A 24,801-nucleotide genomic window follows, 5' to 3' on the forward strand; every position below is an offset into this window, starting at 1 on the left:
GTGTGTGGCGACCTCCACAGGCAGCTGGCCTGGGCAGAGAGAAAACGCTGAATTATTGAAGGGAGGAATTGCACAATGGCAGTTCATCATGGTTTGTCACCAGAGCGGTAAGTGTTTGCATGATGTTATGAGTCCCAGATGAGGCCTGATAGGGGAACTGCAGTGTGGGTGCAGGGAGGGGGGCTGGAAAAAAGATGGATGGAGTGTGTGTGTGCAGGAAGGGAAGCTGGAAAAAAAGTGGATGGAGTGTGTGTGTGCAGGGAGGGGAGCTGGAAAAAAACATAATCAAGCACAGATTTCCCACTGATTTATATTTTTAAAGATGAGAGTGATGGGATTCACTTTAAAATTGTTGTTTTTTGTGGCTAAAAAGATAACACAACATTTAAAATTTTAATTATTGAACTTTAAACAGTCTTAATACTCGTTAAAAAATTGATGGTGTGCCTTGACAATTTTTGCGCCTTGTAAGTGTGCCATGAGATGAAAAAGGTTGAAGAGAACTGCCTTAGACAAAAGGAGGGATGGGGGATATGATACAGACATTTAAATATTTAAAAGGTATTAATATGCAAACTAGTCTTTATCAGAGTTGGGGAAGAGGTACAACTAGAGGTCATGAGTTGAAGTTGCAGGGTGGGAGACTTAGGAGCAATGTCAGGAAATAGTTTTTCACAGAAAGGGTGAAGGATGCCTGGAATGTCCTCACGCGGGAGGTTGTGAAGACAAAAAAAGTGATGGAAGACAGAATTCAAGAATGTGTGGGATAAACACAGAGGAACACTATATAGAAAAAGGAAGGAACCCAATTAAAGCAAAAGTTAGATAACCTCATAATTAGTTTTGACAGCAACTTCAGAGGTTGGGAAGTATGACCGATGTTGGACAGACATCTACAGTCTGGATCTCGTAAATGGCAAAAAACATATCAGGATCAAGGCTGGAGTGGGCTTGCAACTCCGTTTGTTGGGAAATAGGATTGGTGCCAGGCAGCCTGTGCCCCAAAATTCAGACAGAGAGAGATAGAGATTAGGTATAGCAGTGTTAAGTCATGAAGAAGTGGGACCTGTGCGGATTCAACTCTGGCCACCTTGTTGGGCAGACTGGATAGACTGTGCAGGTCTTTATCTGCTGACATTTACTATGTTACTATCTTATAAAATACTAGTGTAAGCCACCTAACACATGTGGACATTTATATCAGCCTTAGAGCTGGTGTAAATGTTTGTGCCTAGACTGCAAAAGATTATAACATTTTATAATCTATGGGTAAATTCTATAAATGGCGCCTAAAAATCAATGCGCTAAGCGCAACCCTATAAAGGGAGAGTGCCATATATAGAATCGCACTTACCGTGAAAGTCGGTGCAATTACTTAGCTGCAAGGCTAATTGCGCCAACTTTCGTGCTAGCGCAATTCTATATATGTGCTCTCCTTTTATAGAATTATGCTTAGCGCGATTCTATATATGGCGCACTCCTTTTAGTGTGAAACTTTTAGATCCACGCTGAAAATGAGCATTGACATCAGCGTGCAAAATGTGATGATGTCATTCATGCAGGGACAGTGTGAAAAATGGCAACCATGAGGAGGCAGCCAAATTTTAGTGATAATGACACACTACTGTTGGCCAGGCTCTTCCTCAGGAAGCTAGCCAGGTATTTTATTATACCTAGTCACAGAAAAAGAAGCTACAATTTATACAGGAGGGACTGGCTACGTCGCACTGAGATATACAATGTGCAAGCCTCCTACCCCAGTGAGGTAAGTGCAAGCAAGCAGACTAAGGGCCTGATGCACAGTACTCCGGCGCTGTAAGGAACAGTGCCAGAGAAACATTGGATCATTAATGAGTCGGAATTACCGACCAATGCTCAACACTAACAGCATGCAAATTATCCACGGGATTCTATATATCACGCCTAGCGTTCCGTGCCAAAATCCAAGCGTATTCTATGCACTCAACTTAATTGGATAAACAAGCCAATCAGTGTTTTTAACAGTACTTAACAAGCAATAATGAGCACTAGTTGGCAATAATTAGAATTTATGCACATAACTCGTTACATCCTCTGTACCTGATTGCTTAATTCTATTATGTTATCCATGTTCTTTATGTAATAGCACTTGTATCTTTTACTTTGAACGATGAATGCCATGACGGAATATTGTAAGCCACATTGCGCCTGCAAATAGGTGGGAAAATGTGGGATACAAATGCAACAAACAAACAAAAAAACAAATAAATAAATAAGTGTATTCTATAATGCACAGTGCCTAAATTCTAATGGGTGGAGCCAAAAGGGTACATGGTTATGGGCAGGGAAATGGGTGTTTTGTGGGCATTCCAAAATTTACACACTCTCTTATAGAATTTGGCCCTCTGCACCTAATCTACGTGCCATTACTTACGCCACATTTCCCTTGGCGTGAATGGATGTGTATAGTTCTAGGCCCTAGGATATCAACTAAGAATATTCTATATACTGCACCTAAATCTAGGCGCCACTTATAGAATATACTGAAGCTGAAATTTATTCTATGTGGATTTTTCAGGCACCATATATAGGATCTATCCCTATATATATGCTGTTAGTTTTGAGCATTGGTCAATAAAAGGGTCTGAGCATTCCTGATGCACACCCACAAAAGCTATGCAGTAGGCACATCTCTTGCGGGCATGTCTGGGGATAATCGGACCCTGATACCCCCCATAACCTTTAAAACCTCTCTGGTGGTCTGGCAGACCCCACCCCCCCACACCCCCCCAAAATTAAAAAAAAATCTCTGGTGGTCCAGTGGACCCCCCTCTCGAGTCCCCACCCCACACAACTCAAACTTCATGGTGGTCTAATGACCCTACCCCTCCCCTTCACATAACTTGTAAACGTTGGAGACAGGAGGGCAGGAGCAATGCCTACTCCCTCCTTCCTCTGGGTCTGCCCTTCTCAAAATGGCGGTGTCCAGTCCCTGCCTGGTGTATCCTGGGATGCAATGGGTGTAGTTAAGCATCATATAAGGAGATTGTGAGTTGTTGGAATGGTACCTCTGAGGTCTGGTGAAATGCAGAGTGAATTTGAGCCAACAATTATTTGCAAAACCTGATCATCTGAGTCTGATAATGAAGACTGGGATTTGAAGTAAGCCATATTAGCTTTCTTTTCTTATCTGTTTTATGCTATTGTTGCATTATATTCAAAACTTAATAAAGATATTTTTGAAGGAAGGAGGAGTGTGAGCCTGCAGAACGCTGAGCACCCGAAGGCTTGTCAAGGCTCTCTCTTGATGAGGGAAAATCAACTCTGACCCGCTGATGTCATCATGGTGGGCTGGATCCAGCTTCAAAAGCCAGCAGCTCTCTGCAGCATGGCTGCTTTTGAAGGCCTGGTGGATCAGGATTCCTCACATGTGGACTTTGTGATTACCTTAGAATGGGAAAATGCAAGGATAAAGGTGAGCCACAGGGTCGCCGAGGGGGGGGACAGGGGGGACAAAATTCCCCGGGCCTCCTAGGGGGGTCCGGCGCCGCAGTCCATTCCACCCACTGCCCTTCGTCCACCACTGGGCCAGGCCCCCCTGAATTCAAATCATAGCGCTTCACCTCGACCTCGCTCCGAGTGAAAGAAGCGCAGCAGCGGCAGTCTGCAGATCTCCTCCCTTCGGGCCTTCCTACTACTACTACTACTACTACTATTTAGCATTTCTATAGCGCTACAAGGCGTATGCAGCACTGCACAAACATAGAAGAAAGACAGAAACTGGAGAGGTGGCGAATCAAGATGGCGTCAAGAGCAGACGTCGGGTTTTTCAGCTCCTGAATGCCCACAAGCGACCTGACGGGCGACTATTTTCCCCGACCTAAAATGGGGAAAAGAAAAGGGAAAACGGCGATAACTACCTCCAAAGTACCGTTATCAACTCCTGTCCTTCGCCAGACAACTTTGCAGGGCTAGAACCCCTGGAGCGCAGATGTCCACTTCGATTGGTCCGGCGCTATCTAGCGCCGAATGCAGCACTGAGGGAGCGACGCTCAGCCCCCCATCTCTCACTGCACCTCCGCAACCCGGAAGCGATTTTTTAGTTATGGGAGAACAGCGTTTGGAGGCCTTGGAGCAGCCTAGAGCCTTGGCGCTGGTGGAAGGTGGCCCCATAATTATTTCAACCCCGGGCAAGAAATCATCACAGCAGGAACCCCTTCGGGGAAGTGTGCAGACTGCCTCGGAGATCAGAACTGTGAATAGCGGAGGATTATTAAGACCAAGTGTAGTGACAATGGATTCGTTATGGGAAGCTCTCCAGAGCGTGAACAGCACACTACTTTTGATTAATGCTTCCTTTAAAAATGAAATAACGGAATTAAAAAATGCGGATCAGGTATTGAACGCTCAATTTCAAGAACAGAGTGCTAAGAACTTGAAAACTCAAGAAGATATTACTAAATTACAGCATATAACGGAAACTTTGATCAAAGAACGAGAAGTTCAGGAAAGAAAGATAGAATATCTAGAAAATAATGTTCGTAGAAATAATTTAAGATTTCTTAACTTTCCGAAATCTCCTCTAATTAACGCTTCAGATATGCTTAAGAAATATTTTAAAGATGTTTTGGGAATTCCAGAGAAGGCATATCCCCCTATAACACGGACACAATACATAACGGGTGTATTCAGTGGGCCCCAAGATAAAAAGCAACCAACTACATCTCAAGATTTAAACTTGACTGAATTTTTGGAGTCTTCTCTGGAGTTGATCTCTGAATGGACGACATTATTGGTCACATTTGTACTTGAATATGATCATAACAATATCCTAAAGTCTTACTTCAGACACATTAACGAGGTATTTTTGGGACAAAAAATTCAAGTATTTCCGGATTTAGCGCGAACTACTCAAAAGAAAAGGAAGGAATTCTTAACTTATAAATCTAGAATTTTGAATTTGGGTGGCTCCTTTAATTTAAAATTTCCTTGTCGATGTTGTATCTCTTTTCAATCAGTAAACTATCGTTTCTTTAGTCCTAAAAAATTACTTGAATTTATTGAGTCAAAAGATAAAGCTGTACCGCCAATAGAGATAGTCCCATAGTTAAGGAGAGTGCTGTAAAATTGGCTGTGGATATTTTGCTTTCTCGTCTGCTAGTTAAATTTATGTAATTTTTCCATTTGTTTTATATTTCTTAGTTCTTGATTCAACTTATTGTGGACAAAATGAAAATGCTTTTCCTTCTGTTATATGTGGTATTTTGTAATGCCATATTATATTTCTGATATTCCCATACATTTATGTTCTGTTATTAATATAAATGTGAAATGAATAAATAAAGAATTAAAACAAAAAGAAGAAAGAGAGTCCCTGCTCAAAGAGCTTACAATCTAATAGACAAAAAAATAAAGTAATCAAATCAATTAATGTGTACAGGAAGGAGGAGAGGAGGGTAGGTGGTGGCGAGTGGTTACAAGTGGTTACGAGTCAAAAGCAATGTTAGAGGTGGGCTTTCAGTCTAGATTTAAAGGTGGCCAAGGATGGGGCAAGACATAGGGGCTCAGGAAGTTTATTCCAGGCATAGGGTGCAGCGAGACAGAAGGCGCGAAGTCTGGAGTTGGCAGTAGTGGAGAAGGGAACAGATAAGAAGGATTTATCCATGGAGCGGAGTGCACGGGAAGGGGTGTAGGGAAGGACGAGTGTGGAAAGATACTGGGGAGCAGCAGAGTGAGTACATTTATAGGTTAGTAGAAGAAGTTTGAACAGGATGTGAAAACGGATAGGGAGCCAGTGAAGCGACTTGAGGAGAGGGGTAGTATGAGTAAAGCGACCCTGGCGGAAGACGAGACGGGCAGCAGAGTTTTGAACCGATTGGAGAGGGGAGAGGTGACTAAGTGGGAGGCCAGCAAGAAGCAGATTGCAGTAGTCTAAAGGAGAGGTGACAAGGGTGTGGATGAGGGTTTTGGTAGAGTGCTCGGAAAGAAAGGGGCGGATTTTACGGATGTTGTAAAGAAAGAAACGACAGGTTTTGGCGATCTGCTGGATATGAGCAGAGAAGGAGAGAGAAGAGTCAAAGATGACCCCAAGGTTTCGAGCTGAGGAGACAGGGAGAATGAGAGAGCCATCAACAGAAATAGAAAACGGTGGGAGTGGGGAGGTGGGTTTGGGGGGGAAAATGAGAAGCTCGGTTTTGGTCATGTTTAATTTCAGGTGGCGTTGAGACATCCAGACAGCAATGTCAGACAAGCATGCTGAAACTTTGGTTTGGATGCAAGGTGAGATATCAGAGGTGGAAAGGTAGATTTGGGAGTCATCAGCATAGAGATGGTAGGAAAAGCCATGGGATGAGATTAATGAACCAAGGGAGGAAGTGTAGATAGAAAAGAGGAGGGGACCAAGAACAGAATCCTGAGGTACGCCGACAGGCAGAGGGATAGAAGTAGAAGAGGATCCACCAGAGTGAACACTAAAGGTGCGGAGGGAGAGGTAGGAAAATAACCAGGAAAGGACAGAGCCCTGAAATCCAAGTGAGGACAGGGTATCGAGAAGTATGCTGTGATCGACAGTGTCAAAAGCAGCAGAAAGATCAAGAAGAATGAGGATGGAATATTGACCTCTGGATTTAGCCAGTAATAGGTCATTGGAGACTTTAGAAAGCGCAGTTTCGGTTGAGTGGAGAGGGCGAAAACCAGATTGTAGTGGGTCAAGAATAGCATGTGAGGAGAGAAAATCAAGGCAGCGGCGGTGAACAGCACGTTCAAGTAATTTGGAGAGAAAAGGAAGGAGGGAGATGGGTCGGTAATTGGAGGGACAAGTAGGGTCGAGTGAAGGCTTCTTAAGGAGAGGTGTGACCACAGCATGTTTAAAGGCAGCAGGGACAGTCGCAGTGGAAAGTGAGAGGTTGAGAATGTGACAGATAAAAGGAATAAGAGCAGGAGAGATGGCATTAAGAAGGTGGGTGGGAATGGGATCAGAGGAACAGGTGGTACATTTTGAGGAAGAAAGGAGAAGTGTAGTTTCCTCAATAGTAACTTCAGGAAAGGAGGAAAAGGAATGAGGGGAAGGAGAGAGAGGAGAACGGACTAGTGGAGGGAGAGGTGGCGGGGTAGAGAATTCAAGGGTTATCTTTTGAACCTTGTCGTGAAAGAATTCAGCAAGGGTCTGAGGAGATAATGAAGGGGGGGTTGGGGAAGGGGGCACCTTGAGGAGAGAGTTCAATGTGGTGAAGAGAAGTCGAGGGTTAGAGCCAAGAGAGTTGGTCAGTTGAATATAATAATCCTGTTTGGCACGTAAAAGAGCAGATTGGAAGGAGGTCAGCATGAACTTAAAGTGTAAGAAATCAGCAAGGGCCCAAGATTTCCGCCAGAGGCGTTCGGCGGATCGAGTACAGGAACGTAGGTAGCAGATATTAGAAGTCAGCCAAGGTTGGGGTTTTGTACGCCTTATAGGGCAGGTCATCAAAGGTGCAAGAGTGTCTGAGGATAGAGTATTGTTGTAAGAAGAAACAGCCTCATTGACAGACATGGATGGTGCCACAGTAGAGAGGAGGTTTGAAACATGGGAGGATAGAGATGAAGGGTCAATATCGTGAAGATTCCTAGATAAATTAGATAAGATAGGACGGGACTGGGAGGGAGGAGATTTAAGTGTGAAAGTTATAAGATGGTGATCAGAGAGGGGAAGATCAGAGGCAAGGAAACTAGAGGGTGAACAGTTGGAGGAGAAGATGAGATCAAGACAGTGACCATTTTGATGAGTGGGGGAGGTGGAGCATAGCTGGAGATTAAAGGAGGATGTTAAAGCGAGTAACTTGGAAATATAAGAGTTGGAAGGATCATTAGCAGGAATATTAAAGTCACCAAGGATGAGAGAGGGGGGAGGAAGGATCATGGAAGAAGGCAAGCCAGGCATCAAAGTCACTGAGAAAGGATGAAAGGGACTTATCAGGGGGACGATAAATGACCGCTATTCAAAGAGGCAGAGGAGTGAAAAGGCGGATAGAGTGGACTTCAAAGGAGGAAAAACAGTGAGATTGAGGTGGAAGAAGGGGTTGAAATCTGGAGGAGGGAGAGAGAAGTAGTCCAACACCGCCCCCGCGATCAGCAGGGCGAGGAGTATGTGAAAATAGATAACCACCATGGCACAGAGCTGCGACTGAAGCAGAGTCATCAGGGCAGAACCAGGTTTCTGTTATGGCAAGCAGATGGAGGTGACGCCAGATAAAGAGGTCCTGGATATAGGGGAGTTTGTTACAGATAGAGCGGGCATTCCATAGGGCGCAAGAGAAGGGCAGAGAAGAGGAGGGGAGTAGAGAAATAGAGATGAGGTTAGAGAGGTCGCGGTGAGATCTGTAGAGTTGGGATAATAGTTGGTGAGGGGGGCCAGGATTGGGATTGATGTCACCGGCTGAGAGTAAGAGAAGGAGTAAAAGAGAGCGAACGAGAGTAGGAGAGGTGTGGCCATGAAGGCGTCGAAGGCGAGAGGTATTTAGGTGGAATAGGGAAGGCAAAATGGAGAGAAGAAAGAGACGGAGATTAAAAGCCAAGAGGGAGGAAGAGGGTAGGAGAGAAGGTGAGGTGATGAAGTCGGTGGATGGGCAGTGAGTTCCTGTAGCGGAGAGAGGTAGTGGGTGAGGGAAAAGATTAGGAATGGACAGGGCTAGGAAGAGAATGTGAATAGGGGCCATAAACGACTGAGGTACTTCAGTAACTGGGAAGAAGATTAGATGTAAAGAGAAAAATGCCCTAACGGCGCGCGGCACCTAGAACGGAGGCCCTGAGTGGATCGGAGTGGACCTGGGTGTCACCCCGGAGAAGGCTGTAAGGATATGCAGATGAGCTGCAAGTCCTCCACAGCACCTGAAAGGCAGCCGGTGGTAGAGCTGGGCACCTCTCAGCTGAGGAAAGGCTTACCAGGGGTTAGGCCAAAGCCAGCATTCCTCCCCCTGAGGGTCACCTGATCCTAGACAAAAAGCACCTGGAAACTCTGTGCACTTGGAGCGAGGGCCCTGTGAAGATCGGGGTGGAACTGGAGTCACCCCGGATACAGCTGTGAGGAAATGCAGAAGGGCTGCAAGTCCTCCACAGCACCTGGAGGGAGCACTAGGCACCTACAGCGGAGGCCCTGAATGGATCGGAGTGGACCTGGGTGTCACCCCAGAGAAGGCTATAAGATTATGCAGATGAGCTGCAAGTCCTCCACAGCACCTGAAAGGCAGCCGGTGGTAGAGCCGGGCACCTCTCAGCTGAGGAAAGGCTTACCAGGGGATAGGCCAAAGCCAGCATTCCTCCCCCTGAGGGTCACCTGATCCTAGCCAAAAAGCACCTGGAAACTCTGTGCACTTGGAGCGAGGGCCCTGGGAAGATCGGGGTGGAACTGGAGTCACCCCGGATACAGCTGTGAGGAAATGCAGAAGGGCTGCAAGTCCTCCACAGCACCTGGTGGGAGCGCTGGGCACCTAGAGCGGAGGCCCTGAGTGGATCGGAGTGGACCTGGGTGTCACCCCGGAGAAGGCTGTAAGGATATGCAGATAAGCTGCAAGTCCTCCACAGCACCTGAATGGCAGCCGGTGGTAGAGCTGGGCACCTCTCAGCTGAGGAAAGGCTTACCAGGGGTTAGGCCAAAGCCAGCATTCCTCCCCCTGAGGGTCACCTGATCCCGGGCAGATGCTGCAGCTCAAAGAAAAGGGCTTGTATGTTCGCGCTCTATTTTTGGAGAATAAGGAGAGAAAAGAAATTCTGAAGTTTTCTATTCCTATTGTTTCTCTAAGTCCTAAGATTGACAACAGACATAGAGAGATTCCTGAGAGTTGAAGATTGCTCTTGTTCTAAAGAATTTTGTAGAGAGAGGAGAAAGCCCTTTTATGGAGAACTGAAGATAAACAATAAATAAATAAATACAATTTTAAAAGAAGTTCAGGACATGAATAACGCTTGTGTCGTGGGCCTGAGCCAAGGACAGAAACCCCAGCTTCACTGATGAGCTTGAGGAAGGGCTTCACAAAGACCTCCTGGGGGTTCAGGATCTAATAAAAGTGGAGAAGAATCTTACTTGTTAATGTTTTCATACTCATCCTTGGCCGTCCGCTTAGTCACCGGCTTGCTCTCACAGCGCCCCTCACTGGTGATGGCGCTGACTGTGCAGGTGTACTCAGTGTTGGCTGTGAGGCGCTTGGCTGTGTATGAGCGCTCTGTGCCTAGGTAAACCACCTTCCCATTCAGGCAAAGTTCATAGTTAAAGAAGCGCCCAAGCAGCACTCTAGGCACGTTCCAAGTAATGAAGATTTCACTTCGTCCAACAACATAAAGTGTCAATTTCCCTGGAGCATGGTCACCAGTATCAGTTGTCTTGGCAACCAGGAAAGCCTTCTTCCCCTTCCCTTTTCTGGTGGATGCATAGACGCTAAAGGTATAGCTTGTGGAAGGTGAAAGACCACCCACAATGTAGCTCAGCTCAGAAGTAGAATCCAGAAAAGCATCCCCTCTGTACAGGCTATAACATTTAATAATCCCACAGGATTCTGCAGGAGGAGACCAGCTCAACTTCAGATGGGTGGCTGTGCGGCTTATGACCTGGAAGTCCAATGGGCAACTAGGCACTGACTCTTCAAGGATAACCGTGGTGATGTTACTATAAGGACTGTGGTCTCCTTCTGTTTCCAAACCAAGTTTAAAGTTGTATTCTCGGCCTGGCGTGGTATCAGACAGCATACAGGAGCACTGGAATCCCTCATGCAGAAGTGTGTTCCCTTCAAAAAGTCTGCAAAGTAACCAAAATGACTCTTAGTAAGAGAAAAAGAAAAACGAAGAAAGAATGATAGAAAGTGTAGGTGGGAGTGATTTTGCAGAGTGATTACAATATAGCACATTGTTTTCATGACTCCAGAGGTTAGTGATGCTGCTGGAAATTAGAGAGACTTACCAGAAGTGCCTGAACATGGTGTACTAAAGAAGCAATGAGACTCCCCTGGAGGATATGAGGGCAATGACATAAGGAACCAGCAAGACTGGTTCACCTGAAGTGAAGTGGCAACCCTAACAAGCTGATTCAGTTTTGATAAGGTCTGATTGCATGCATGGTCTTTTAGTGGAGGAGTAACCTAATGAAGGAGTTGGAATAGAGGAGTAGCCTAATGGTTAGTTAATTGCCCAAGAACCAGGGGAACTGAGTTCAATTCCCCCTACAGCTCCTTATGACTGTAAGTAAGCCACCTAACCCTCCATTGCCCTAGGTACAAAATTAAGTGCCTGTATATAATGTAAACCTCTTTGATTGTAACCACAGAAAGGCAGTATATCAAATCCCTTCCCCTTTAGATCTTCCTATTTTTTTAAGTAATGTAAAATTCTGTTGGGCTATAAACACTACCAATCACTATAATTATTACAGCATTTTCCATTTCTAATAACAAACCTTTTCACAACGTCTACTAAATTCCATTTTTAATTTTAACTCAATCTCCCCTCTCATAAGAACATAAGCATTGCCATAGTAGGACAGACCGAAGATCCATCAAGCTCAGCATCCTGTTTCCAACAGTGGCCACTCCAGGTTAGAAGTAACTGGCAAGATCCCAAAACAGTATACTCCATTCCCTCCAGCATCTCTTTATGAACATTTTATTGTTCTCATTACTCTTACACCTTCCTCATAATTTCCTCCATTTTCTCCTAAGCCCCTTAAACCACTTAGCCTATGAAACCTCATTCCCTCATCCTTCAAAAAGAAAACTTAGCACCACTATGAAGCCCCCTTTCTCACTCCTGGGGGTGAATTGCCAACTTATATTCTATAGACAGTATTGCTTACCCACCCCTTCTTCAACATTCCAAATTTCCTTTCCCTTTCTCCTAGTCCAACCCTCCAAGGGGCCTTTGGCAAAAGCTTGCTTTTCTACATGGTTCTTTCCATCCCTCCTATATGTCTCTGTTAAGTCATGACATAATTCAGTCACCACTACCCTCTCTCAGGTACTCATGCAAACTTATTCCACTCCTCTCTATATCCACTTTATTTTTATGTTGATTTGGGTTTTTTTTTCCTATTGTTTTATTTATTGTATGTTTTAAAAATATTATTATGTATGTTTTATCTATACCCTACCTAGAATTGTTTTTAGATAGTGTGGGTTATACATTTTAACATAAATAAATAAATTGTGCTCTGCTGCTGTTAACTTCTCTATTAACCCTATATGCACCAACCTGATATGGCCAGTGCCACAGTGTTTTTCGAATCGGCTGCTATCTCAAAATGGGCCACTACCAGCTCTGCCTATACCAACTTAATCCCCCCATTTCCCACCTTCCCCACTCAAATAAGCATACCATCATTTCCCTTGGGACCTTTACTTCTGTGTCCCTATCGACCTCCTTGCACACCTTCCTCCAGAATCCTCTAATCTGAGAAAATGTCCACCACATGTACAGAAAAAAGTTCTTTCCTCAGTACGCCCCTCCAGCACACTTCAGAAGCTCCTAGGAAACAGGACTTAATGCTTAATCCTAGATGGGGTCAGATACCACCTGTAAAGGATCTTATAAGGATTTTCTTTTACAAACGTACATACTGAGATTCCCCTACATGCCCCTATGTTTTCTTTGCTCTGCAGACCACAACCTTCTGATCATCCTCACTCCCTCGCAGGACCATTTGACCACCACATGTGACTTAGCTTTTAGCTATTTAGGCCCCAAACTATAGAACAACCTCCCACTCACTGTATGTAATCAGTTCCAATTTTCTGCCTTCGAATAAGCCCTGAAAATCCATCTATTCTCTATGTCCTTCCTGTTGGATTATTTGTAGTAAATAATTAGCAGATTTTAGTACACACAGCTTCAGCTTTAGAAATGTTAATTTCTTTCTTCATCTCTCTCTCATTCACCCCAGAATAATTCACTGCTGAGTCACTTTAAAGTTGAAGTAACAAAACATCTGTTTACTCACAGTTTGTAGTTAGATTATAATCAGACAGGCTTATATATACATATTACTATACATTTGTATTATCAGCTCCTTCCATGTGCTTAGATGGTAATGGATGCTCACACCACCATAGATCCTCTCAGGTTAGGAGAGATCATGAGCTCCATGTGCTCCATGTGCTGCATGTGCTGTGTCTAACCCCCAACAGGAAGTTGCATAGCTGTGTGACCTCTCTAAGTAATTCACATCAGAGGTCACAGAGTAATCACAGAGAAATAATAGGTGACAGGCAATGCATGTAAAAATACAATTACATTCCAACAAACCCCTTCTCATGCATAACTGTCATGCAATTATTTATTCATACAAAGTCCAAGCTTTATACGCAGATTCACAAAATGTTCTCTGGGTAACGGTTTGGTCATGATGTCAGCTGTCATCTCACTGGTGTGACAATAGTGTAGACTGATGACCCCTTCTTTCGCCAACTCTCGCACGTTGTGGTATTTCGTTGCGATGTGCTTGGTGCGTGACTGAACCTTGTCATTCTGTGACAGTCGGATGCAGCTCTGATTATCTTCCATTATCTGGATTGGTCTCTTTTCAGCTATTCCGAAATCCAGCAAAAGTTTTTCAATCCACATCAGTTCTCTGCACGCTTCCGATACGGCCACATATTCAGCTTCTGTAGAAGACAAACTCACAATACTTTGTTTATGACTGGCCCATGAAATTTGTACATTTCCATACATAAACACATATCCACTTGTGGATTTATAATCAGAATGATCCCCTGCCCAATCTGAATCACAGTAACATATTAGTTTTGGATTACTATTGGCTGAAATCTTTAATTTACAATCAATGGTACCCTTTAAATACCTTACCATCCTTTTAACTGCAGTCCAATCTGATTTGGTAGGTGAGCTGACCCTTCTGCTCAAAATTCCTACTGCATTTGCTATATCAGCCCTGTACGTGGTAGTTAGATATAAAAGCTTACCTATGGCTGATCTATATTGGATGTTATCTGGTAAAGGTTCTCTTACTGTTTCATCCTTCAGAAAATCAGTGATCATGGGAGTGCTTACAACTTGGGCATCTTGCATACCTAAACTTTCAATAAGCTCATTTATTTTCTGCTTCTGGCTTAGAAGATAAGAACCATCATTTTGTTTCTCAATTTCTATACCAAGATAGTATGACACATTTCCAAGTTCTTTTATCTCAACATTGAGATTTAAATATTTTACAATGTCCTTGTACTCTTGCTCACTTTTGCTTGCAATGAGCAGATCATCAACAAAAGCTAAAATGTATGCATATTGTCCATTTCTGCACCTAGTGTACAAGCATTTATCTGCTTCACCTTGCTTAAATTCTAAATTTGTCAATATTTCATGCAATTTTTCATTCCAACATTTTGCACTTTGCTTTAATCCATAAAGACCTTTGTTTAATTTACACACTAGCTGTCTTTGTTTTGTATTTATGAAACCTGTTGGTTGTTCCATGTACAAGTCTTCAGTTATATCTCCATGAAGAAACGCTGTTTTCACATCAATGTGGTTGACTTGCATGCCTTTTGAGACTGCAATGCTCAGAAGTGTTCTGATTGTCGTGTGTTTCACTACAGGTGCAAACACTTCATCAAAATCTTCTCCATATTTTTGAAGATATCCCTTTGCGACTAATCTGGCTTTATACCTTTCCACTTTTCCTTGTGCATTCCTTTTTAACTTGAATACCCATTTGCATCCTATAGCTTTCTTGCCAGGAGGTAATTTTGTAAGAATCCAAGTATTATTTTTATCCAATGCATCAATTTCTTCTTGTGCAGCTTTATGCCATTCAGCAGCTTCTTCTGCTGGCATTTTCTCAATCTCATCCCATGTTAAGGGCTCTTGAGCTTCTGCTGACTTTGTTAGGTAAGACAGTCTTGGGGGTGGAACACCTTTGTTTTCCCTGGATGAGCGTCTGACTACAGGTTGGTCTGACCTTTCCGCATCCTCTAAATCTGAGAGTCCTTCTCCAATTGATTCCCCTTCTCCAACTGTACTGTCTTCTTCAATGATCCTTTCTGTGTCTGTTTCCTCTGCCTGTTCCTCGTTAGATACAGGTGAGTTGCTTTCAGACATCTGCCTTGGTATGGCATTTATATACACTGGCATGTCTATTATGGTTCTAGTTTCATATTCTGGATGATAAGGCTCATCTGGGATAATCCAGCCTTTATCAACCCTTTTGTTTTCATCAAAATATGTAACATGTCTTATGCCAACAATGCCAGTTTTCAGATTCAAAATTCTATATCCTTTGTGTCCTGGAGCATAGCCAACTAAAATGCCCCTTTCTGTTGTGGAATCCAGCTTATGCCTTCTTTGCTTTGGTACATGAGCATATGCTGTACTTCCAAATGTTCTTATGTGTGACAGGTTTGGCTTCCTACCATGCCATGTCTCATGTGGTGTGCGCTCAGCGCCTTTAGTTGGCATTCTGTTTTGTAGGTACACTGCTGTGAGAATGGCTTCCCCCCATAGTCTTTTAGGGAGATTGCTATCTGACAGCATACATCTGGTCATTTCCACAAGTGACCTAAATTTTCTCTCTGCAACAGAATTTTGTTCTGGTGTATAAGCTACTGTTGTGATATGCTGAATGCCTTCTTGTTCTAGAAATGTGCGCATGCTTTGTGAAGTGAACTCACCACCATTGTCGGTCTGAAGAACCTTTGGTTTTCTTTCAAATTTATTGCTCACCATGGCTACGTATTTCTTCAGCATGTCTGTGACTTGGCTTTTTTCTTTCAGCAAATAGGCCACACAGTATCTAGAGAAATCATCCAAGAATATTAGCACAAATCTGTTATTTCCCAATGATGGGATATTAAACGGTCCACATAAGTCACTGTGTATTAAGTCCAGCACTTTATTACTCCTATTTCCTGTGTATGCAGGAAATGAGGGTCTCACACCCTTTTGAGTAACACAGTCTATGCATTTCTCCATTTTACCAGCATCTGCACTTATCTGAATGCCGGTGGCCAGTTGCTTACTGTAAAGATCCTGGATCACCTTAGAATCACGATGTCCCAGGCGGCGGTGCCAGATTTCCAGACTACATTTACCATCATTCTTCCTTACTTGCACCATATGTGAGGCTTCACCTGAAATGCTCAGTTTATAAACATCATTATGCATAAAAGCTTCAGCATACACTTCATCATTTTTAGAGATTGTGCACTTACTGTTTTCAAAATGAATCACAAATCCCTTCTTATCTAATGTAGATACACTAAGCATATTGCAAACTGCTTGGGGAATATACAAGACATCACTTACAGGAATTTCTTTAACTTCATTAGACACTTTGCATTTTAAGAATCCAATACCTTTTGCTTGGATCTTAGCAGTCCCTGCGTTTGCAGTTTTAAGAATACCTTCCTCTGGACACATTTCCTGAAAGAAATTCTTACAATTGGTTAAATGGCATGTGCTCCCCGAATCCAAAATCCAAGTACTTTCATTTGAATTATTATTTACCATAGTCAAAGATTTTTCTGCCATTAGAAAGCCCTTGTGTTTATCTTTGTCCTTCATACATTTCCTGGTTTGAAAATTCTTTAGTTCCATTGGCTTAGGTGAGCTAGAGGGAGTGTTTTGTGTTTCCTTACACCATTTAGATACATGTCCCTCCTTTCCACATGAGTAGCAAATCAGCTTGCCCTTGGGTGGAGTTTTCCCATAGCTCCGCCTTCCTCTGTTCTTTGCCAAGAAATTTGTTTCATTTCTCTCTGACTTGCTTTGAGAACACATCTCCTCAGAATCATTTATTATGCATTCCTGCCTTAGTTTTGATGTTGCCTGTTCAAAAGATTGCCCTTCAATGGCCTCATTTACAGACCTAAAAACATCAAACTTCTTTGATAGTGAGGTAAAAAGAAATGCTCTTTTCAATGCATCACACATGGGAATTCCAGAAAGTTCTAACTTTTGAAATGAAGACATAAGATGCATAATGTGATCATTACATTTACTTTTATCCCTTAATTTGGTTTCATTCAACTCTGCCAACCAAATTGGTTGCTGCTTTGCATATGTAGTTGCATACATAGTTCTCAGTTTATATAAAATGTCCTTTGGTGTATCTTTTCCCTCCACTAATATGGCTTGTTTCTCTGAGAGAGCTTCCAAAAGCATGCACTTCACATAATAGTTTGCATTGTCCCATTCAGCCATATTTTCAGCTGTTCTGTCTTGGTCTAAGCATATATTTAATCCTTTTGCTCGAAGGAGACATATGAATCTTAATTCCCACTGCTGATAATTAAACTCAGTTAATTTTGGCACCTTGAGAGAATAGAAAAATGGTGAATTTCTTCCCTCAGCCATTTTCTTAGCCTTCTGTCTGCTGTGTGGGGGGAGAGAGAGACAGACTGAATCTTTCCTTTAAAACTTAAGAGAAAAATGTGGCCTTTTTTTTTTTTTTCTGCCTGGTAATATTTCTCTTCTTTTTCAATTCCTGGCCCTGGGCCCATAACCCTTTTGTTGGATTATTTGTAGTAAATAATTAGCAGATTTTAGTACACACAGCTTCAGCTTTAGAAATGTTAATTTCTTTCTTCATCTCTCTCTCATTCACCCCAGAATAATTCACTGCTGAGTCACTTTAAAGTTGAAGTAACAAAACATCTGTTTACTCACAGTTTGTAGTTAGATTATAATCAGACAGGCTTATATATACATATTACTATACATTTGTATTATCAGCTCCTTCCATGTGCTTAGATGGTAATGGATGCTCACACCACCATAGATCCTCTCAGGTTAGGAGAGATCATGAGCTCCATGTGCTCCATGTGCTGCATGTGCTGTGTCTAACCCCCAACAGGAAGTTGCATAGCTGTGTGACCTCTCTAAGTAATTCACATCAGAGGTCACAGAGTAATCACAGAGAAATAATAGGTGACAGGCAATGCATGTAAAAATACAATTACATTCCAACACTTCCCTCCCTCTTCCTGATTCCTTGACCACTTTTTCTCACTGATCTCTGGATTGTGTCTTTGTTTTTTGCATTGTTAACGACTTCATGCCTATGTGAAGGCCATAGCAATATTTCAAATATGTGGAAAATAAATAAATACATTTTCCCCAATTCCTCAAATATAGAATCCCATTTCCTCTCTGGCAGTATTCTTCCTAAATCCCTTCCCCATATCATAAATTTAAACTTCTCAAACTTTTCCCCCATTCGGAAATGTAAAGATCCTTGAATTCACCCTTTTCATTTATAAACACTGCCGCTCAAGAGGCCACCACTCATTCTCCCTCTCCTTCCCTACCCTATTCATCCTCATGTAGGGTTATACTTATAGCACTGGCCTAAAGTCCTCCTCCGGCAAGTTATATGTCTCTTGCAAGGCCTCAGAATAAACATTTCCCCTTCACCCATTAAATGGTATAACTGTGAGATCCCTAAGTCTACCCACCTTTCAAAGAGTTTTCTCTCCCAATGTAGTGGAAAGGCCTCATTAAATCTAATCAAGGCTAGGCTAGACATTTTATTCTGCATTCCTCCCACCTTTTTCACTTCATTCTACATCTCCATCAAATGGCCTGTAAGAAGGCTAGGTACCGCTTTTGCATTCATCCAGGGGAGATATCTCAATAAACACTCACCCAATAATCCATCTGCATCCCCTGTTTATGACTCCCAATCTCCCAATCCAGTATATGCCTTAACTGCACCACTAAGTAGCAGAGGTGACAACTGAGCAGAGCAAGCCCCCACTCCCCACACACACTTTTATGGTTCCTATATAATATTGTTTTAGCCACCTGCAGCTTTTTCCTTCTCCATATAAAATGAGAGATTTCCCTATGGAGATCTTCTAGAGCCCCTTAGTGCATTGATCAACAATATTTGGAAAGGGTACATTAACAAAACAAAATTCATAAAGGTCTTGCAAATTTGACAGTATATACCTATTATTTTCTCAGTTCATCTTAGTATAATTTACTCTTGTTTCTCAGAAGGGAAAAGGACCTCAGAAGCCACCACTGCTGACACAAATGTTTGTTTGCCTATCAGCATTAATGTGGTTCAAATCTCATTCATTGGTCCAAACACCCTCCAATTTTTAATGAGTTTTTTAAAAAAAAGTTTTAAAACTTTTAATAATGCATATTTCAAAAAGATAAAATTCAGCTTGCACTTATCTTGAAAATCCAATGGGTCCCATTTCATCCATATAAAGGGGGATGCGCAAACAATGAATGAAGCCTGGCTGCGTGATTTTTGGCAGTAAGCATAAATGTATTTCATTCTTACTTCTTGGAAAGAATTTTTATATGTTAATTATATTGTCTTGTTTCTCCAGATGAACACCTAAATGGTGTAAAGATCATTGCATGATTACTGAGTCAGCTGCACAGTCGCTATATAAGTCATTTCCCTGAAGAAGCCTTTAAGCGGGTGAAACTGGATCTTTTGGATTTTCAAGGTAAGTGCAAGCTGAATTTTATGTTTTAGAAATATGCATGATTAAGATTATTAAAAATTAGAACTTTAAAAAATCATTAAAAATTGGAGGGTTTTTGGACCAATAAATGAGATTTGAACCACATTAATGCACAAAAATTTGTAAGTGTCAGCAGTGATGGCTTCTCAGGTCCTTTTCCCTACTAAGATGAACTGACAAAATAATAAGTATATGCTGTCAAATCTGCAAGAACTTCATGAATTTTGTCATGTTGAACATATGGCCTTGATATATCTTTATTGGATCAAAGGGTACATTAACCTCTGGATTCTATATAGGTTGCCCAAAATTGGGTGACCATATTTATTTATTTAAAAATGTTAAAAGGTTTTTATTAAAAGAATCACAAACAAATCAACATGACTATTTGAACTTAAAACCACAAACATAAAAATACATAGTCAGAATGAGTTAACAATAACCATGGGCGTACTTTGGTCATTTCATTTGCGGAGGGGCAAAGGGTGTGGCTTGGCTTATTAGCATATTCATTTGCATACATACATACATATTCATTTTGGCTCTTCAAAAAACACACCCCCAGACTAAAACACTGAATATGAAGCCAGTATAACAAAGCAATGAAGGTTTTTGGTTATTTTTTTTTAACTGAAATGAGCCAGCACCAAGGGAAATTGCTCTCATTATGCCCCTCACATTCACACAAATTAGCAAGGGGGGAGTGCACGTTCCCTAGGCCTGACAGCACCATCTCTGTTCGCTTTCTCCAAATCCCAGCTCTTTCTCCTTCCTTATCAGCAACTCTCCATAGCATGCCACATAGAAAAAATACCCCTCCCCCTGTAGAATTATGAGCACAGTCATGCACTATGGAATGGGTTAAAAGGACAGAGATTGATAAGTCTGTATGACTCTGGAATCTATCAGAGATTGACAAGCCTGCAGGACTCTGGAATTTATGATCTCTGGAATTTATGATCTATTATGATACCCGTACGGGCAAGGCAGGCCTTGGGAAAGAAACTAGTGTAAACGAAAAGGTCTAAACAGGTTTAGGAAAGCAGATGTTGGGAACCAGATAATCTGTGAGAAGGATGATTTGCAGAGAAAAAGCCATGTAAATCATTGTCTGAAACAAATGATATAAGCAGCAGTTTCAGAACAGTATGTCAGAGATACAGACAGTGAATATCTCTTTAGGTAACTGTACTGATCTCTCATGAGAAACTATTAATTGTATCTGTACTTGTTAAGCAAATAAAAATACTTTCTCATATGCACGTGACCTTGGTTTCTTTTATCTTCCCAAATTGTGGATGGCTGGTGAGTACTAATTTGGGGAGGTGGTAAAAAGACTAGTAATTAAAAACACCCCCAAACACCAATATACCTGCTACTGGGAAACTGGAACAATCTGGACTGTTACACATACCTATACAGACACTACATGCTAGCAGAATCTTTCACCCAAGTTGCACATGCAGAACATGGACAGACCCCTCACATGATACAAAATAGGGAAAAAAGGGAGAGTAGTGGAAGGAACGTCCAACATAGGACATTATCATGCAGGTAATTGCCAATAAAGCCTCTTGAACAATTACCTGCTTGTTAGTGTCCTATGTTGGAAGACCCTTCCACTACTCTCCCTCTTTTCCCTTCTAGACTATTCATAGGGGTCATCTGTTCCCCCACCTCAGTGGTTTTTATCATTATACAAAACAGGGAACCAAAGAAAAAATGAAATAGAGATCTCCCTCATGAAAGCCAGACTCTGTAAGCAGTGTAAACACTGGTAAAAGAGAAACAGAAATGTATTTTCTCCTGAACTCTGCAAAATACAAAAATAGAAAAGATGTACATTTCACAAAGTAGGCAAATCTTAGTCCTTAAAAAGTATTAAATAAAAATATTTATTTTCTACCTTTGTTGTCCGAGCAATTTTTCTAATTGGGCAGGTCCCAGTATCTTTTCCACTTTCCATGTGTGAGTCTTCTCTAAATTCTTTTCCATGTTGGCGTTTCCATTTCTTCTCTCTCCTCTTGGCTTCTTCCTTTCCTTCTCTACATCTGTCTGGCAGTGACCTTTCATTTCATGTCCTCCCCCCCTTATTTGTGTTTATCCCATTTTCTCTCACTTTAGCTTCTGTTTCACTTCTCATCTACCCAGTAGCTTTTACCATTGCTTCCTCTGTCTCTCACTTAATATCCAGTCTCCTATACCCCTATCTTTCCCCATCTTTCACCCACTTTCTTAGCCCCATTCCCATTCTCTTAGCCCTCATTTACCTTCCACTAGATCTCATCACCCTATCAGTTCCAAGCTCAATCCCTGTCTCTCTTTCATTCCTTTGCTTCCAAGGCCATTCTTATATCTCTTACCCTATACCCATGCTCTTCCTTCCTCTCCCCTCCTTGCAAGGTTCAGTGCTGCTCCCCCTCCCTCCTTCCAAGGTACAGGCTCCCCCTCCCTCCCTCCTTCCTTCCCTCTAAGGTCCGGTGTCGTTTTCACTCCCTCTCCCCTCCACAAAGTCTGTTGTTGCTTTCCCTCCATATCCCCGTCATCCATCCCAAGTTCAGTGTTGCTTTTCCTCCCTCCCCCCTCCCCACAAGGTCGGTGTCACTCTCCCTCCCTCTCTCCCTCCTTTCCCTCAAGGTCCGGTGTCACCCGCCCTTCCTCCCTCCCCTACAAGTCCAGTGTCGCTCACTCTCCCTCCTCCCCTGCCGCCACCACCGCCGGGTCCTGTCTCACACTCTTCCTCCCCCCTGCAAGCTCCGGTGTCACTCCTCCACCTCTCTGCTCTGCTCCCACTGCAGCCTTTCCATCTTCTGGGTTGCCAGCAGCGTTAGCAATGTAAACATCTTGCCTTTGCAAGCCTGGAAGCCTTCTCTCTGCAGTAAGCGACCTGCCTACGCAGAAACAGGAAGTCGCAATAGAGAGAAGGCTTCTGGGCTGCCAGCAGTCCGGAAGATGGAAAGACTGCAGCGGGAGCAGAGTGGAGAGGAGGCGGTGTGACACCAGAGCCTGCAGGAAGGAGTTGGAAGGAGAGAGAGAGATGCAGCCATGCAAGCCGTTTGAGGGGGGCATAACCAAACTCCCCTACCCTTCAGAAGATTAGGTAGCAGAAAAAAGCAATTGTCTTTAGAAGGTGCCCACAAACTCAAACATTATTTTGTGTCATGCTTTGTATAGTCACCTACCCCATGGGAACCCAAATTTAGACATGCAAGGCAGATGTACGTGCAAAGTGATGCATGTGGGAAAGAGGAACCCAAATTATAGCTATGTAATGCAAGGTTCCACATTAGGAGTCACCGACCAGGAAAGGGATCTAGGTGTCGTCATTGATGATACGTTGAAACCTTCTTCTCAGTGTGCGGCGGCAGCTAAGAAAGCAAACAGAATGTTAGGTATTATTAGGAAAGGAATGGAAAACAAAAATGAGGACGTTATAATGCTTTGTATCGCTCCATGGTGCGACTGCACCTCGAATATTGTGTTCAATTCTGGTCGCCGCGTCTCAAAAAAGATAGAGTGGAATTGGAAAAGATACAGAGAAGGGTGATGAAAATGATAAAGGGGATGGGAAGATATCCCTATGAGGAAAGGCTGAAGCGGCTAGGGCTCTTCAGCTTGGAGAAAAGATGGCTGATGGGAGATATGATAGAGGTTTATAAAATAATGAGTAGAGTTGAACAGTAGACATGAATCGCTTGTTTACTCTTTCCAAAAATACTAGGACTAGGGGGCATGCGATGAAGATACAAAATAGTAAATTTAAAACGAATTGGAGAAAGTTTTCTTCACTCAACATGTAATTAAACTCTGGAGTTCGTTGCCAGAGAGTGTAGTAAGAGCATTTAGCTTAGTGGGGTTTGAAAGAGGTTTGGATGGCTTCCTAAAGTCCATAGACCATTATTGAAATGGACTTGGGAAAAATCCACTGCGTATTTCTGGGATAAGCAGCATAAAATATATTGTACTTTTTTGGGATCTTGCCAGGTACTTGTGACCTGGATTGGCCACTGTTGGAAACAGGATGTTGGGCTAGACGGACCTTTGGTCTGTCCCAGTATGGCAATACTTATGTATTTATGTAATTATTGATATTATTTGGCATTAATTTGGATTTGCGTGCACATCTGCCTGTGCACTAGTCTATAGCACTGCGAGTCTAAATTCTCTTGTGCGTAACTCAAAGGGATGTGGCCATGGGAGGGGCATGTGCAGGCCAGGGGTGTTCCTAAAATATAAGTATAGTGTTACAGAATACCGGAGTTACGTGGCCAACATGCACGCCAGGATTTATACCCAAAGTTGGCTGCAGGAATCCACACTAAGTGCTATTCTATAAACGGTGCACAGCCCGGAGCACCTTGTATAGAATAGTGTTTAGCACAGATTTTTCCTGTCACCTAAATTTGAGCGCCATTTACTGAGTCTGGCCCTAAATGTGGAATACATTCATTTTTAAGGTTAAACGGTTTTTATTCACGATCAAGGGAACCATACAGTATACAGTTGAACAAGAATAGCAAACAGAACAGCACTCCATTACATAATAATGGGAAAACTATGAGAGAAGAATAAAACACTACACAGTATAAAACAGAAGAAACTTATAATCCCAATTTTGTATACATCCCGTTGTCACCCAACCCTATACCCCTTATCCTTTGAAAAGACATCTAAGATGGCCTGTTGTCTGGACTCTTAAGACTCCAGGCCATCCATTAAGGTGAACGTATCAAGAATGCTCTAATTCCCCCCCCCCCCCCCCAACCCAGGCAGAGAAACCTGAGAAGCCCATTACTGAACAATAACCAAATCATGATATGCACTGAAATTTATTCAAAACTGCGCTTCTGTCCTTGTGGGAGATACCGAGGGCCCTGTTTACTAAGCCGCGCTGTAGGGGCACAAACATTTTAGCATGCACTAACAATAGAGACGCCCATTATATTCCCATGGGTGTCTGTAGCATTAGCAGACGCTTTTTAGCACATGCTAAAATGTTTGCGCGTCTATAGCACAACTTAGTAAACAGGGCCCTTTGTAAGTAACAGTTCCAAACAAACAAAAAAGAGTTTCTTTGTCTGTTGGTAGCCTGGGCAGCCTATGCCTCCCATACCATTAATATAAGTTTGGCAAAATGTAAAAAGAATTCACAAACTTGACGACAGTGAGATTTGGTCAGCATGTATGGCTAGGCATTGAAATTGGGGGGGGGGGGGGGGGGGGGGGGAGTGTGTTGTTCCTTGATACAGCCACTTGTCGGCAAAATATGACTCATGTCAGACTGAAGAGACCCTCTGCAGCCGACACTATAAAGTTAAGTCACATGTTATAAGTACAAATAATACATTGTTGAACTTTGAAGATTGAA

The 24,801-nt window shown here is 42.6% G+C and overlaps 1 protein-coding gene across 3 annotated transcripts in view; it reads right to left on the bottom strand.

Moving 5' to 3' along the window:
- LOC115472649 overlaps positions 1–24,801 on the bottom strand; it is a 233,426-nt gene that overhangs the window by 47,736 nt on the left and 160,889 nt on the right. For all 3 annotated transcript variants that reach the window (XM_030206979.1, XM_030206980.1, XM_030206981.1), the window contains exon 8: positions 10,034–10,741. In XM_030206979.1, the coding sequence (XP_030062839.1) occupies positions 10,034–10,741 (708 nt within the window). The remainder of the gene's footprint in view (positions 1–10,033; positions 10,742–24,801) is intronic.

The sequence above is a fragment of the Microcaecilia unicolor genome, chromosome 6, assembly GCF_901765095.1.
Source record: "Microcaecilia unicolor chromosome 6, aMicUni1.1, whole genome shotgun sequence".
NCBI lineage: Eukaryota > Metazoa > Chordata > Amphibia > Gymnophiona > Siphonopidae > Microcaecilia > Microcaecilia unicolor.